Source organism: Brassica napus, chromosome A3, assembly GCF_020379485.1.
Source record: "Brassica napus cultivar Da-Ae chromosome A3, Da-Ae, whole genome shotgun sequence".
In the NCBI taxonomy this organism is placed as follows: domain Eukaryota; kingdom Viridiplantae; phylum Streptophyta; class Magnoliopsida; order Brassicales; family Brassicaceae; genus Brassica; species Brassica napus.
Genome location: NC_063436.1, coordinates 26,090,388 through 26,105,152, shown reverse-complemented (window position 1 = coordinate 26,105,152; position 14,765 = coordinate 26,090,388). Strand labels below are relative to the sequence as shown.

The 14,765-nt window shown below is 38.4% G+C and overlaps 3 protein-coding genes across 4 annotated transcripts; 1 reads left to right on the top strand and 2 right to left on the bottom strand.

The window, feature by feature from the left end:
- Positions 1–278: 278 nt before the first annotated feature.
- BNAA03G46310D lies at positions 279–1,112 on the bottom strand. Its single transcript, XM_013885276.3, has one exon. It carries the CDS (start codon positions 878–880, stop codon positions 533–535), a length of 348 nt encoding a protein of 115 aa, XP_013740730.1. The 5' UTR covers positions 881–1,112; the 3' UTR covers positions 279–532.
- A 1,520-nt stretch (positions 1,113–2,632) lies between these two features.
- LOC125590095 (internalin I-like) lies at positions 2,633–5,397 on the bottom strand. 2 transcript variants are annotated; one of them, XM_048763083.1, is made up of 6 exons: positions 5,154–5,397; positions 4,836–4,990; positions 4,547–4,764; positions 3,606–4,221; positions 3,002–3,532; positions 2,633–2,920 (listed from the first exon to the last, which is right to left on the bottom strand). In XM_048763083.1, the coding sequence occupies exons 1-6, from the start codon at positions 5,339–5,341 to the stop codon at positions 2,790–2,792; spliced, it is 1,839 nt and encodes a 612-aa protein (XP_048619040.1). In that variant the 5' UTR covers positions 5,342–5,397; the 3' UTR covers positions 2,633–2,789. The 2 variants fall into 2 exon arrangements, with proteins under 2 accessions (XP_048619040.1, XP_048619044.1); XM_048763087.1 differs by having other exon boundaries at positions 5,143–5,382.
- A 291-nt stretch (positions 5,398–5,688) lies between these two features.
- On the top strand, positions 5,689–8,917 carry LOC106438447 (probable polygalacturonase). Its single transcript, XM_022716132.2, has 6 exons — positions 5,689–6,334; positions 7,142–7,262; positions 7,385–7,559; positions 7,658–7,728; positions 8,065–8,544; positions 8,636–8,917. The coding sequence occupies exons 1-6, from the start codon at positions 5,984–5,986 to the stop codon at positions 8,791–8,793; spliced, it is 1,356 nt and encodes a 451-aa protein (XP_022571853.2). The 5' UTR covers positions 5,689–5,983; the 3' UTR covers positions 8,794–8,917.
- Positions 8,918–14,765: the final 5,848 nt, after the last annotated feature.

Sequence of the window (14,765 nt, the reverse complement as noted above, 5' to 3'; positions counted from 1 at the left end):
CAGAGCGGAAAAGAGACGCAGACGCTGACGCAGCGTTCATCAAAAGAACATGACTTTTGATGAATGGCGATAGCATGACCTTATCAATACATTTGTGTACTTTCATGACATTCAGAAAAAGACTTAATTAACCACATTGCTCAAGGGTGTAAGTGTAAGCTTAATAAAAATCGATTAGTTGCGATCACATAACTACAAACTTATAAAGCAGCAAAACTGATGCATACTAAAATACTACTCTATTTGTGTTTGACAATTTACACCCGGGACCTTATATATGAGAGCGAAAATGCAATACATAACTTCATGTTTTTTTGGATTTTCTATGGGGTAAATAAGCATTTGCCAGTTTCAAACACCGAAGATATCTCACGCCGAGAACCAAACATTTCTCAGGTGAAAAAAATCCATCGGAAAAAAAAAGAAATAAAAACAAGCAAATGCAAATTCCCCCACAAAAAAATCCTATTTAGAAAAAGAAATTTAAATAAAACCTTAATTAATGATCTAAAAAGGATTAAAAAAGTGATTACTATAGTGCTTCTTCAGGCCATTCAGTAATTCTCTCCAACGATGGCCTCCACTTGCGACATCTCCGGCGAGACTCTTCCTCTTCCTCAGCCGCCTTTGCTGCAGCTTCTCCGGCGAATCTCTCCGCCTCTAGTTCCCTGAGAAAATCCCCGAAAGATGCCAAAGTTGTTTCTCCCTTGCCTTGGACGTCGCCGCCGGCGTTTAACTGGAAGAGGATGAGTTTCTCTAACTCATCTCTTCTCAGAACAATCTTCACTTTCCGATCTTTTCTGTTGTTATCTTTCTTCACTTCTTGTTCTTCTTGAACCTCTCTCTTAACGTTGTTTCCTCCATTCAAACAGTTTCCCATTTTTATAAATTTAAAGCAAATTTTGAAACAAAAAGGAATATAATTTTTTGTTTTGTGAAATGCCCACAAAAAAGTTCGTAGAAGAAAAAAGAAAACTTGGGAAGTGCCCAAGAAAAAATAATCTTTCTTCTTCTCTTTTTCTTCTGTGGGTCAATGTGATGGAAGGTGGTGACTTGCATGGATCATTGTGTGATATGGAGTTATATATAATGTTGAGTGTGGTCTGTTTATCGCGATAGATGGAAACCATGCTGATCTGTTAGATTTATATTATAAAAATGTAATATTATCGTTAGTTTTATTGATTATATAAATTCAGCCAACCAACCGTTTGTTATTCGATTATCAAGATGCTAATTTCGTTAAAGTTTAGTTTGAACAAAATAAAAATAATTCGGATTAAGAAATAGAGCTCAGAGCTAAAAAAAACCTAAACCTAATAGTTCAATGTTCACTAACAACAAATGGGTATAGGCGTATAGCTGGGACTAATTCAGCTGACATTCATCTAAATTTGCGATGAATTTGAAACAAACATGCACAGTTTATGATAATTATGAAAAAAAAACATTTGGCATTGTGTTAGTAAGAATTTGGTTATTGATGTTATTTGCCATTGTGAAAACTTTAATTACATCAGTACAACTTTTTATTGTCTTTTTTAGTATTAGTTAAAAATTATATTGTATGAATACACAAGATGTCAAGAACGCAAGGTCATGTTCTCACCGGTTAGTTTGTGCCTTAAAGCCTTAAAATAAACCAAAACCGTGTTAAAACCTGGAAACGCAACTTAGTCGTCGTGAGATTCAATAGTCACTAATAATATACTTGAATTCGAATATAAAACACATTTTTCTCTATTAGTGTTACTTGATTGATAGCTTGTAGATACATTCATATTCGTTTCCCTGAAAAATTAATCATTAATAGAATCCAATAATTCATAGCATGATCAGTTTCAAAAAATGTCAAACCCACCATTTCACATTATTCTCTCCGGATTTCAGGGATCAACAAAAGCCTAAACTAACACAAGATCGATCTAATATATCACTTTCAGAAATCGGTTTATCAAACTCAATCACAACCACTAAACTATAGCCACTTGACCAATTTCAAACAATCTCGTAAATTATACGGTGCGCAAATACAGTTGAAACCGTTGTCTTATAGCTACATCGTCTGAATAAGCACGATAGTGATGTGATAACCATAATTATTGGCATTTAATCTTATACTAATACCGAACATATGAACACGAAATAATTCAGCATATTTAAATACTAGTATTATTTATAGAATATCGTACTTGTAGACGTAAAAATGTAATTAATAAGCGGTCTTATCAGATGATTGCTAGTATTATTAAGGGATACGCGTTATATAATTATTGGATTGCATCAAATTCTTATCACCAGACGAAACTTCTTAGATATTGTATAAAGGGCAACAAGTAACGTGGCCGTGTCACGAGGGCTGTCGTTAGTACATGTTCAAGGTCCCAAGTCAGACACAAACTTGCAATGAAATACACCAAAAGAAATCGGATCCATACAAGCGTATTAAAAATAGAGAACTAAATATGTTAACACAAGTCCCTTCTTCATCTGACAGAATGTGATCAGTGAAATGTACAAAACCACAAATGAAAACTTAGCTTTCAGACCATGACTTTGTCAATAGGCTCTTTCTATCAACCGAGTTCTTATTTTATTTTTTTTATTTTTCTGTTGAATAACAAGGGTTGAATGTTAAAAACTGATGCAATTTATTTTTTTTTGCGGTTTCTGCCAAAATGCAAAACTGCCTTGCAAACTCGAGGAAGAGAAAATGAGGCTATCTGTCAACAAGACAGATGCTAAGATGGTCTTTTTCAGGTGATGCTAAAATACAACTTGTTCATCAACTAGATCACTGACTTATCATCAGCTAGAATCTCCGGTACGCTGAAAAATTCTCCTTCCCGTGGAAGCAAACGCGATAAGGGGGAATCTTGTAGAGCAAACAAGTCTTCCCTGTTATACTTCACCCTCTGATCTGCATCCACAAACATCACACTATTAAAACTTTTGAGCTCTGCTAATCACATCTCTCAGCTTTTCAGTGAAAAAGGCATACCTATGAAACTTCTGGAGACAGCAGCAGAAGTCTCCGGGCTCTGGTTATTCTTCCTCCTTCCTACCTTTGCGACACTCTGCGGAGGAGAAGACCGATGAAGAATTTTGTTTTGGTCGAGAGAGGAAGATTCTAGAGCAAACTCATGCATCACTTTGATGTGAGGGTGCTTTTTGCAGAGACCGGTGACAGCATTTTCGGTTAAAAGCCAACAGCCTTTGAGGTCGAGTGTTCTCAGGCTTGACGGTGGTTTAAACGTCTCGAGACCGAGGTTGGTCAACACTGCATCTTGAAAGCCGAGGCTGACTAGGTTTGGGAGAGACGAGAGATGGTGGAGTGTGGAATCTGTGAGGGATTTGCTTTTCAGGGACAAATGTGTTAAGCCGGTAAGGCTACTCAGAGGGGAGAGAGCAATGTCGCTTAGGTACGGATGTTCTAGACTCAGGGTTGTAAGGGCAGTTAAAGACTTTAGTGCTGTTAGAGACGGCTTTGCTTCTTCTTCTTCTTCTTGTGAAGATTGTTGCTGGATGAATCCTGAAAGTAGTGGAGTTAGAGTTAGATCTGTTATTATCCATTCAAATAGATTACAAAAGGCTTATACGTGTACCTCGGATGCTGGTCCTGCTCAAGTCAAGGGCTTTAATGCAAGGCATCCTGGTGCTGATACACAAGATGGACAGATCGTCGATATATGTCTGGGACAGAGAAAATGTCTCGAGCCGCGGGACATGTCCGGAAAGAATTTCAACCCCAGCGTAAGTGATTTTTGTATGCGAGACATTGAGATTCGTAAGAGTATCACCAAGGCATAACACAAACTCAACAGAATCATCCCCGAAGGCTGTTGAGCTCAGATCAAGATGCTCCAGCTTAGTCATAGTTTCTAAGAAGCTGAAGTCTTGGATAGAAGTCTTGGAAACGTCTAAGTGGGTTATAGAGCTTTTGCTGGTGAAGGAAAAGACCTCGGTTTCAGCACTGAACGTAGCTCCGGACAAAACGAGCTTTTTCAAGGAAGCTAATATGGAGCTGTGTGTGCTTGATATGGAGACAACGGTACACTTGTTCATGAGTAAGCATTCAAGATGCGGAATGTTTGGAGCTTGTGTGACGCTGGTCCACGAGAGATTAAGAAAGCACAAGTTTGGAAATTTGAGAATACTGACAGCTCCTTGGTTGGTTACATTGCTTCCCCAGATGTCAAGGTACTCTAGCTTCGTCAGTGCCTGAGGAGGAAAAAGAACTGGGGATCAGAAATATATAAAAGTAATGACTGTTCACACGCAGGGATGTTAATATAGTACATGAGGTTGGAACCGAAAAACTCTTATTGCAAGTATACTAAACTGAATAGACTTGTGAAATACGTTGCATATGGACTAATGGGTACTAGTTTCTATGCACATAATACTCCATACCCAGCATAAAAACCTCGAACGTTACATTACAATCTTAGCAAAGTTCTTACACCAACTACATCGATGATTACTACTTAACTACACAATTCAATCACATACATCTACCAATCCACATATAAAACCATATATTTACCTGGAGGGAGCTCAAGTTGTGATCAGTAACAGGTAAGCCACCCAAATCAAGAAGAGACAATTTCTTGAGTGAAGCAAGAAGAGAGATCCCAGCTTCCTTAACTCCCGTCTGCGAAATCCACAACTTCTCCAAATTCACAACCGACTGAAGATGCTTTATACCAGCATCCGTTACCTTTGAGCATCTCGAAAGATCCAACTCCTTCAAACATGTCAATCCTGAAAAAAAAAAAAACCAAATCTACATTTCTCATCATCATCATCAAAGTCAGAAGAAGATAGATAGACACCTGTGATAGGCCAGAGCGTGGAGTTATTGATTCTGGGACAATCTGAAAGATTCAGAGAGAACAGATTAACAAAGCCTCCAACGTACGCCATCCACTCTCCGTTAACGGAGCTTTCCCCTCGGAGATCTATATTCTCCACAGAATATTTGAATACTCTGCACCGAAAGCGTCTCGTTTAGATTTGATAAGAGATCAACGCAAACAATTCAACAACGAAATCTCCAAGCAAAATACTAAGATCCGAAGCATATATTTATCAGATTCATGCTCGAGAAACGATCATCGGAAGCTGGAAAAGAAAGTATACGAAGAGTTTACTCGAGTAGCGAAGGGAAAAGCAGACGGCGGAGGAGGAGCTCGCGGAGAAGAGCATCGGCGAGGTGAGAAGGCAGACGCTCAAGGCTACGACGCTGAAGACGCCATCGACCAACCGCGTCTCTGCTCTTGCAAGCTTCCTCTAAGCATAAACGAACCAACGGACTCGCCGTTTCCGTCTCCATCTCCATCGTGGAAAATTTCTGATTTGACCTGACTTGGAAAATTCCTGGTCGCCGGCTACTGCGTTTTGTTTTATTGAAAATCCGTATTGGGCCGATATTTACACGAACTCTGGCCCAAATAAAATAGTGTAGCCTATAGTGGCCCGTTAACATACAATGTATGCTTTGATTGCTTTCCTCCTATTGAACGTTGTCCTTGCATCTAATTTAATAAATTTAGTAAATAAAAATACCGTAAAACTTATATAAAATAAAATAAAATAATTATATAAATTATATCAATAATTCTGTTTATATAAAAAAATCAAATAGAATATTCATTTTTAAAAATATTAATATTTATGATTTACTTCATGTTTTACGTATATTATGATAAATCTGGATTTTTTATTCGAAACGTAAAAATAACAAATCGAATCATAATTTACGAATATTTTAGTCAGTTGCTGAGATGGCGTTTCTAATTAAACGACGACGGTTTGGAAATATAGTAAAATTAATTTATTTTTGTTTCACACACATTTACTTTCGCTTTCGTACTTATAAATTGCGCACTTTATCGAGTTAAATAATGCAAATTAGGAGACGAATAATCCTCCAAATTTTTTCTCTCCTCCCAAAGAAACCTCTGCAACAACAACAACAAAAATGTGGCGACTCTCGATATCTGTTGTCTTCCTCCCATGCATCGCCGCTTTTCTACTCACAGCTCTTTCTTCAGCGTATGGCTATGGCGACTCGGAGGCGACATGTTCAGGAATAGTTCCCTTAAGGTACCGGAACGATAAGATCTCTATAACAGACTTTGGCGGCGTCGGGGACGGAAGGACGGTGAACACTAAGGCGTTTAGGGCGGCGATATATAGGATTCAGCATCTGAGGAGGAGAGGAGGCACGGTGCTGTACATACCACCGGGAGTGTTTCTAACGGAGAGCTTCAGTCTCACTAGCCATATGACTCTCTTCTTGGCCAGAGGCGCTGTTATCAAAGCTGTTCAGGTACCATTTTTTCGATGTAATAAGTTATTATTGGTGAGTGGTCTCTGTCTGCTTTCACACTTGCTAGTTGCTACTAGTGTAAGTGGTTTATCTCTATCAGTGATAATAAAGCTGCTCTGACAGATATTTAATTTCAAATTTGTCAGACAGAAGTGAGTTATTACAAAAATAGTAGTGTTTTTTTTTTCTTGACGGCTTGCTTGGATCTGAAATCTGAAAATGTTAATAAGTTGATCAAGTTAGATTGTGATTAAAAAATTATTTGAAAGAAACAAAAAAGAGTTGGGAACCATGCACGTATTATAATAATTAATTAAGTAACTTTGGGTATGGGGAGTGGTATTAGTTGGTTCGAGCAGAGCATCATGGGACCATTGGAGCTTAAAACGTTATTGTATGCATGTGGGTGCACTGCTTTTATGTCTATGTTCCAAAGCTGACCCCATAAATAGCTGGCAATTTTGTCGTTGCCGTTATCTAATTTTGTCAAAAAAAATTGGGATATTTTATTCTCTACTAACTAGTGTGTACATCATATAAATAAAAAAAATCTGATATGATAAAACATTAAAGTGAATAAATCTTTGTTAAAGTATATTTAATGTTGAGAGTGTGGACTCGTCAGTTTAGTGAGTCTCGCATGGATAGTGCCAAATATGTTAAACCTCGGGTTCGGGTTTTTTTTTTGGTTAGATTCTCTGATTGATTTGTCTTCAAGTTTGTGAAAACAAAACCACTAGTATTTGTTATATGTATCTTTCTCAAGTACTGCAGAATGTGACATTTTGGTATATGTTTGTGTTACAGGATACAAGGAATTGGCCATTGATTGATCCTTTGCCATCTTATGGAAGAGGGAGGGAGTTACCAGGGGCACGGTATATGAGCTTCATTCATGGTGATGGCCTTCGTGATGTATTCATCACTGGTGAGTTTGGACCGTCTTATCTATACACATGCTGAGGAGCAGAGTGTTTCTCCTTTGGGCCCTTTTGGTGATATGATCTCGTTAACACTTTTTAACATCACAATGCAATACTATCTACACAGGACAAAACGGGACAATAGACGGTCAAGGGGAAGTGTGGTGGAACATGTGGCGCAGTAGAACACTAAAGTTTACAAGACCGAATCTAATCGAGTTCAAGAACTCTAAGGAGATCATAATCTCCAATGTTATTTTCCAGAACTCACCCTTCTGGAACATTCACCCTGTCTATTGCAGGTACAAAAGCTAATTACTACCTTTTTAATTTCCCAACCATAGATATATCTTCATCTTCTTCTGGTATTGAATATGTTCCTCGTTTTGATCTATGGCAGTGATGTTGTTATCCATCACGTTACCATCTTAGCTCCACAAGATTCCCCTAACACCGATGGAATCGATCCAGGTTCTATCTAACTCTAAACTCTTTTTAAATCAGCAATAGACTACTAGATTGGTTGTTGTAAACATATCAAACACGTCTACGTAGGAAACATTTTAGAGTAGCTATTCCGCGCTAGAGAATGCAGGTCATAATCAGAACCGGTCCGAGATTTTGGGGTCAAAAACAGTTTAATAAAAACTTCAATAAAAATTTTATAAAAAAATTTGCGGAACTATGTCATTCATATTAAATCTTAAATTTTTACGGACTCAAGGTCACTATGCCAAGACCGGTTCTGCTCATAATAGTAGTGATAAAAGTGTCTGAACCAGCGATGTTTTCTAAATTTGTTGATAGATTCCAGCAACAACGTCTGCATAGAAGACTCCTACATCTCAACAGGGGACGACCTTGTAGCCATCAAGAGCGGTTGGGACGAGTACGGAATCGCTTTTGGCCGTCCAAGCTCAAACATAACGATACGCCGCATCACAGGATCTTCTCCGTACGCAGGTATCGCAATAGGAAGCGAAACATCAGGAGGAATCAAGAACATCGTAGCAGAACATATCAGTCTCTCCAATATGGGCGTTGGAGTCAACATCAAGACAAACATTGGTCGTGGAGGATACATCAAAAACATCAAAATCTCTAACGTCTATGTTGAAAACGCAAAGTACGGGATCAAGATCGCTGGCGACACGGGAGATCACCCTGACGCATTTTATAACCCGAACGCTCTTCCAATCGTTAAAGGAATACATATTAATAACGTTTGGGGGGTTAACGTGCAAAACGCCGGCTCCATTCAAGGCCTTAAGGGTTCACCTTTTACAGGTAAAAGTTTATATATGTTTTTAATATTTACCATACTGATAATATATTTATATTGGTTCTTATATAACTTTGGCAAACATGTACTTGACAGGAATATGTCTGAGTGAGATTAATCTACATGGAAGTTTGAACTCGTATCTGACGTGGAAGTGTTCCGATGTTATTGGAACATCACTCAAGGTCAGCCCTTGGCCTTGTTCAGAGCTGAGAACTACCAGCGGGTCTTATTCGTGTTCTTCCACCTTCTGATGTTTTTCTGTATATATGTTTGTATTTTCTAAATTTAAACTCATAAAATTTAATTATATAATGGGTGCAAAATTTTAAAATAATGAATGCTGAATAATTTTATATAGTAAAGTCTGGTTTCATTGCTAGAATGTTTTTAGAAAGATATCAAAATAGGTTCTATAAGTACATCCCTCATGTACACTGGAGTTTATAGTCTAGTTGTTTATATTACTAATGTGGTTGACACGTTGTATACATAACTGAATTTTTTCGATACATAGGCCTCTCCTTTTATTTTAGCCACCGGAGAGTAAGCAGTTAACGAAATTCATGCTGATATCGTTACAGTCTGCATGGTATGTAATCAAACTTTCATTTTCTTGGAGATACCTTCTCAAAAATGAGAACTTCGTTGGGCTTGTGGCAGAGCATTGGTTTTCTTTTAGAGTATCTGGTGTTGCTATGTTTCGTGTCGTCAAAAAGCTTAAGAGCCTCAAGCCGGTAATTCGAGAGTTCAGCAGGAATAATTATTCTGATATCGAAAAGCGCGTTAAGGAAGCTTCACAAGCTCTAGCCATCGCCCAGGTCCGAACTCTCAATGACCCTTCATCTGAAAATGCAGATATTGAGCTCTCCCTCCAGGAGAAATGGCTTACTCTATCGAACGCAGAGGAATCTTTCTTCTACCAGCGGTCTAGAGTCACTTGGCTGGAGGTTGGTGATCACAATACACCCTACTTTCATCGTATGGCTAATGCGCGACAAGCAATGAACCACATCCACTACTTGGAGGACGATACTGGCCAGCGCTTTGAATCTCAAATGGATATTCAAAACCATTGCATAGATTATTTCTCAAGCCTCTTGGGCAGGCCGGTAGAGCCATCTCTGTTCATTCAGGACGACATTAATCAACTATTTCAGTTCTCTTGCTCCCTCGAACAGCAAGATGCTTTGGTCGCTCCCTTCACCAGTGAAGATATAAAGACGGCTTTCTTTGCACTTCCTCGGAATAAAGCAAGCGGACCTGATGGCTACTCACCGGAATTCTTTATCGGTACTTGGTCTGTTGTAGGGGGTGAAGTCACTGCTGCAGTGGCGGAGTTCTTCTCGTCTGGATCCTTGCTGAAGCAAATCAACGCAACGAATCTGGTTCTCATCCCCAAAGTTCTTAATGCGTCAAAGACAACGGATTTTCGGCCTATCTCGTGCTTGAATACTATCTACAAAGTGATATCAAAGCTTCTCTCTGACAGGCTGAGAGGAATTATCGGGATGGCAGTAGGACACTCCCAATCTGCTTTCATCCCGGGCCGTCTTCTCTCGGAGAATGTCTTGCTGGCCACCGAGATTGTCCATGGGTATAATACTAACAACGTGGAGCCAAGCGGCATGCTAAAGGTAGACTTGCGCAAGGCATTCGATTCCATCAGATGGGACTTTGTGATTGCGGCCCTAAAAGCCATAAATCTGCCTGACGTGTTCGTTGATTGGATCTCCACATGCATTACCTCGGCCTCCTTCTCTGTGACAGTGAACGGACACACAGGAGGCTTCTTCTCTAGTACTCAAGGTCTGCGGCAAGGGGATCCCCTCTCGCCATATCTCTTTGTCCTAGCAATGGAAGCTTTCTCTGGCCTGCTCCGTTCTAGATTCAGCTCTGGATATATCCGCTACCATCCTCATACCGAAGAACTGGATATCACTCATCTTATGTTTGCAGATGACGTGATGATATTCTTTGATGGTAGCGGTTCGTCTCTCCATGGTATTACAGAGACCCTTGACGATTTTGCTGGATGGTCCGGCTTGCATATGAACAGAGACAAAACCGAGCTCTTTCATGCGGGTCTGAGCCTTCAAGAGGCCACGGCGGTGGAAGCTTACGGCTTCTCTGTCGGCTCACTGCCTATACGCTACTTGGGCCTCCCGCTTATGCACCGCAAGCTGAAAATCTCCGAGTACTCACCGCTCTTGGATAAGCTTAATGGAAAGTTCAATGCTTGGGCCACGAAGTCACTTTCGTTTGCGGGTCGTTCTCTGTTACTAAAAACGGTAATCACCGGAATGGTTAATTTCTGGATCTCAACCTTCTCTCTGCCTCAAGGTTGCATAAACAGAATTGAATCACTATGCTCGAGATTTCTATGGTCTGGCTCAACTGATAGGCGAGCTCACGCCAAAGTCTCATGGAAAACGGTTTGTCTGCCTAAGGAAGAAGGGGGGCTTGGCCTCAGAAGCTTCAAGCGTTGGAACATCACCCTCCTCCTGCGCCTGATCTGGCTTCTTTTCTCTGGTAGTGATTCCCTTTGGGTAGCGTGGCACAAAGCACACAATTACAGCTCCCCTTACCACTTCTGGACTCAGCAGGAAGCCCAAAGTCAGTCTTGGAACTGGAGAGGTTTGCTCAGACTCCGGGACCTTGCAGTTGGTTTTCTGTTCAGCGAAGTTAACAATGGCCTTACCACTAGTTTTTGGTTCGACAATTGGACCTCAATGGGCCCCCTAATTGATGGCACCCGTAGGCTGAGGATCAGGATAGATGCACCAGTCGCAGCCGCTTGCTCTCCCACAGCCTGGAGACTGCCTAACCCAAGGTCTGAAGAAGAGGTTTCGCTCCATGCTTTCCTCTCAGCAACCTCTCTTCCTTCGCTGGACAAAGGTCCTGACATCTACAGATGGCAAACTAATGGTCACACCAGCATCTCTTACTCCTCCTCTAAAACTTGGGAAGTGTTAAGACCAAGGGGTACTATCCAGCAAAGCGCAAAACAGATATGGTACAGTGGAGCCATCCCAAAGCACGCTTTTCACATGTGGGTAACGAACCTTAACAGGCTACCAACACGTGACAGGCTCTCCACCTGGGGTATGCAGGTGCCCTTGAGCTGTTGTATCTGCTCTAATGCCCCTGAATCAAGAGACCATCTTATGTTAACTTGCTCCTATGCGATGACTGTCTGGTCTGAGATCCAGCTAAGGATTCGCTGTCGAGTGCCACGGTTTACCTCTTGGTCGGACCTTATGCAATGGGCTCGTGCACCGGCTCCTTCAGTTCCTACTGTGCTTAAAATGATGGTGACCCAATCGCTGGTTTACTCTGTTTGGCGACAGAGAAACAACATGCTCCATAATCAAGCTATCACTCCTCCTCTGGTTGTGTTTAAGGATATCAACAGACAGGTCATCAACGCCATCAATGTTCTGAGGAAGCGGAAGAAATTCATAAACCTCATGTCGTCTTGGCTGCTGTAATCCTATGGCTTTCCGCCTCTGTTCTTTTATGGGACTCCTTTGGACTCCAATATGATGTTACCCTACCAACTACCCTGTTTTTACTTTCTTTTTTGCCAGGGCGTTGTGTTGTATAGATTAGTATCTTTTGTAAGAAACAATCTCTATCTTTATGATATATTAACATTCTTAGCAAAAAAAAAAAAAAAAAAAAAAATCAAAGTAGATTATATTAGTAGACTTTCCAGCCAAATATTCACACAAACAGGGCGAACATACAGCCAAGGGTATGGGGTCACGTGCCCCCATCTCATTTTAAAATTTTCTTCAGTAATTCTTATGGTGTCTATGAAATGTCCCCAACTGAAAAATATATTTATGTATGTGCCATCAACTAATTACATTTATGCATCCGTCACTGCACAGAACACAAAAAGTTACAAGGTTTAGTTGGCTAAAAAAAGCCACTAACATGCTTAATCCAGCATTAAACCAATAGTCAAACCTCCCAAAATCCAGATGTTAAAACAAAAATAGAGACTAAATCAGACAGAGGATCAATTTTTAGATTAAACCCTTTCCCAAAAAAAAAAATATGTAAATTTAGGTTTTTACATTCGGACCTTGTAGAATAACATATGGACTTCGATCATGGGCCCGTTGATCTTCACTAGAGCTCACAGGTAAATTCAACTTTCTCATCCCGCACGCGGTCGGATCAACGTGGGTGATACACATGTTTCGTCCACTATTTCACTTTGGCATTTTAATTATTGGTTCGGTTCGGATAAACAACCATTTTGGTACGTTATGGATAGTTTTTGAGTTTAAGTCTTTTCGGATAAGAACTGCCTAATATTCATACCAATTTGGTTCTAGCCCGTTTTAGTTATTTTGGCCGGATAAAGTATAGAATATTTTTGGATAAAATAATTCAAATAATTCAGATGAAAATTAGATAATTTGAATTATTTTAGATATTTCGAATAACTTCTTATAGTTTGAATAATCTTAGATAATTCAGTTTTTTGAAATATTTTGGATATATTAACAATTTTTATTTTATTTACATATATAATTAGTGATTATATATATTTAGATACATGTTTGATTCTCGATTCAGTTCAAGTTCAAATATTTTAGATATAAAAATCATTTGAATATTTGAAAGTTTTGAATTCAATATGAGTTTTAGATAGTTCTTTCAGGTTTTCGAATATTGGCTAAAATGCTTTAACTTAACTTCACTAGTAGCTCTTAAAATACACAACTAGAAGTAGAGATATTTTATTTTTTCATTTAAAATAAAATAACCTTATAATAGAATTGAGTTATATTTTACTAATATTTTATTTAAAAAAAATAGAGTGATAAACCAAAATATATATATTTTATTTGTAAAGTAAAATTTATTTTTTACTCTATAATAGAGTGGAAAATATAGTATCATTAGAGTAGATATACTCTAAATTCCATTATAAATTGAAAAAATAGAATACTATTGGAGATATTCTAATATTTGAGTTCTTTCTTTCCCTTATAAAATTTTCTAAAAGAAACAAAATCAAAATTAAACAAAGAAATAGAATATTTTGCACTGTTAAATTTTGATATATCTCCAAATTAAACTGTGAGTGATGGCAAACAATACTGATGGCAAAATAAAACTGCAATTTGTTTATTTCAAGTGTGAAAGTGTGGAATTCGCATTTGACCATCTCTAAGCGAATCTAAAGCCGTGTCTTTTCCGTACATGAAATTTTAATTTTTTTGTTTGGCCTTTTCCTACTTTATTAATTCACTAGTGGTTTTCCCGCGCTTCGCGCGGGATGGTTACTTTTGATAAAGCATAGTGTTTAGTTTAATAATTGTTATAATATCCTAGTGTTTATTAACGAAATTTAAATTCAAAGTTTGGTGTCACAAAATTCTTTTATAACATTTCAATCCTCTATTAAGGAGTGACTATGAATGTAAAAACTTCAAAATAATCAAATCTTTTTTTTGGGTCAAAAATGTTCTAATCATGTTGTAGAGAAAGGGAGTCTTGTATAACCGATGTAGTGGATTAATTTTTATAGAAGGAAGAGATAATTTCTATTGTTATCACATGGTCCATTGCTGTAGCAATTTTCTTTTGCAAAAAAAAAAAACAAAGCTAGTGCGAGGAGAGGCTAAGTTTTTACCTTGCCATGTCTTCTAATGGCTTATGTTCAAGATAATACTTCTCAGAGTCTTTTTCTGAAGTAGAAGAAGTGAATCTGAAGATAGGATAAAAACACATCAATATAAGTGTCATTACACAGACTTGTTAAAAAACAAAAAAGCCACAACATCATTCTGAATGACCCCGGTTACAACTGGATTCAGGGGATCATCTTAATGTGTAAGTTAAGATGATAAACTTTTTAGATCATCTGTAGGAGTATAATATAAAAGGTTTGTTCAATAAAAACAGCCATGTTGTGACTCACCTTGTACAATTCTATACTTGTAAAAGTCTATGTTCCAAGTACATACTCACACTCTAAGTTCCAAGTGTTGTACATAAACAGAAGGATCAACACAAACTTAAAAATGATAAATCAAATCTAGTTTTTAGATGCAAAGACATAACTCCATAGCTAAACATCTTTCTTCCAGTCCTTCATGGACACAAAATGGAGCACCCCGCTGTCAAAAAAAATATTAGATTGTTAGTATGAATAGATGAATGTGTAAGTAAACTAAACACATAATGAAGAGACTGTAAGATC

Coding starts and splice junctions, on each gene's coding strand:
- LOC106438447 (XM_022716132.2), top strand. CDS start 5,984: ATGTGGCGACTCTCGATATCTGTTGTCTTCCTCCCATGCATCGCCGCT. Junction 6,335..7,141: donor CTGTTATCAAAGCTGTTCAG/GTACCATTTTTT, acceptor TTTGTGTTACAG/GATACAAGGAATTGGCCATT. Junction 7,560..7,657: donor ATTCACCCTGTCTATTGCAG/GTACAAAAGCTA, acceptor GATCTATGGCAG/TGATGTTGTTATCCATCACG.
- BNAA03G46310D (XM_013885276.3), bottom strand. CDS start 880: ATGGGAAACTGTTTGAATGGAGGAAACAACGTTAAGAGAGAGGTTCAA.
- LOC125590095 (XM_048763083.1), bottom strand. CDS start 5,341: ATGGAGATGGAGACGGAAACGGCGAGTCCGTTGGTTCGTTTATGCTTA. Junction 4,765..4,835: donor CACGCTCTGGCCTATCACAG/GTGTCTATCTAT, acceptor TTTTTTTTTCAG/GATTGACATGTTTGAAGGAG. Junction 4,222..4,546: donor ACAACTTGAGCTCCCTCCAG/GTAAATATATGG, acceptor TTTCCTCCTCAG/GCACTGACGAAGCTAGAGTA.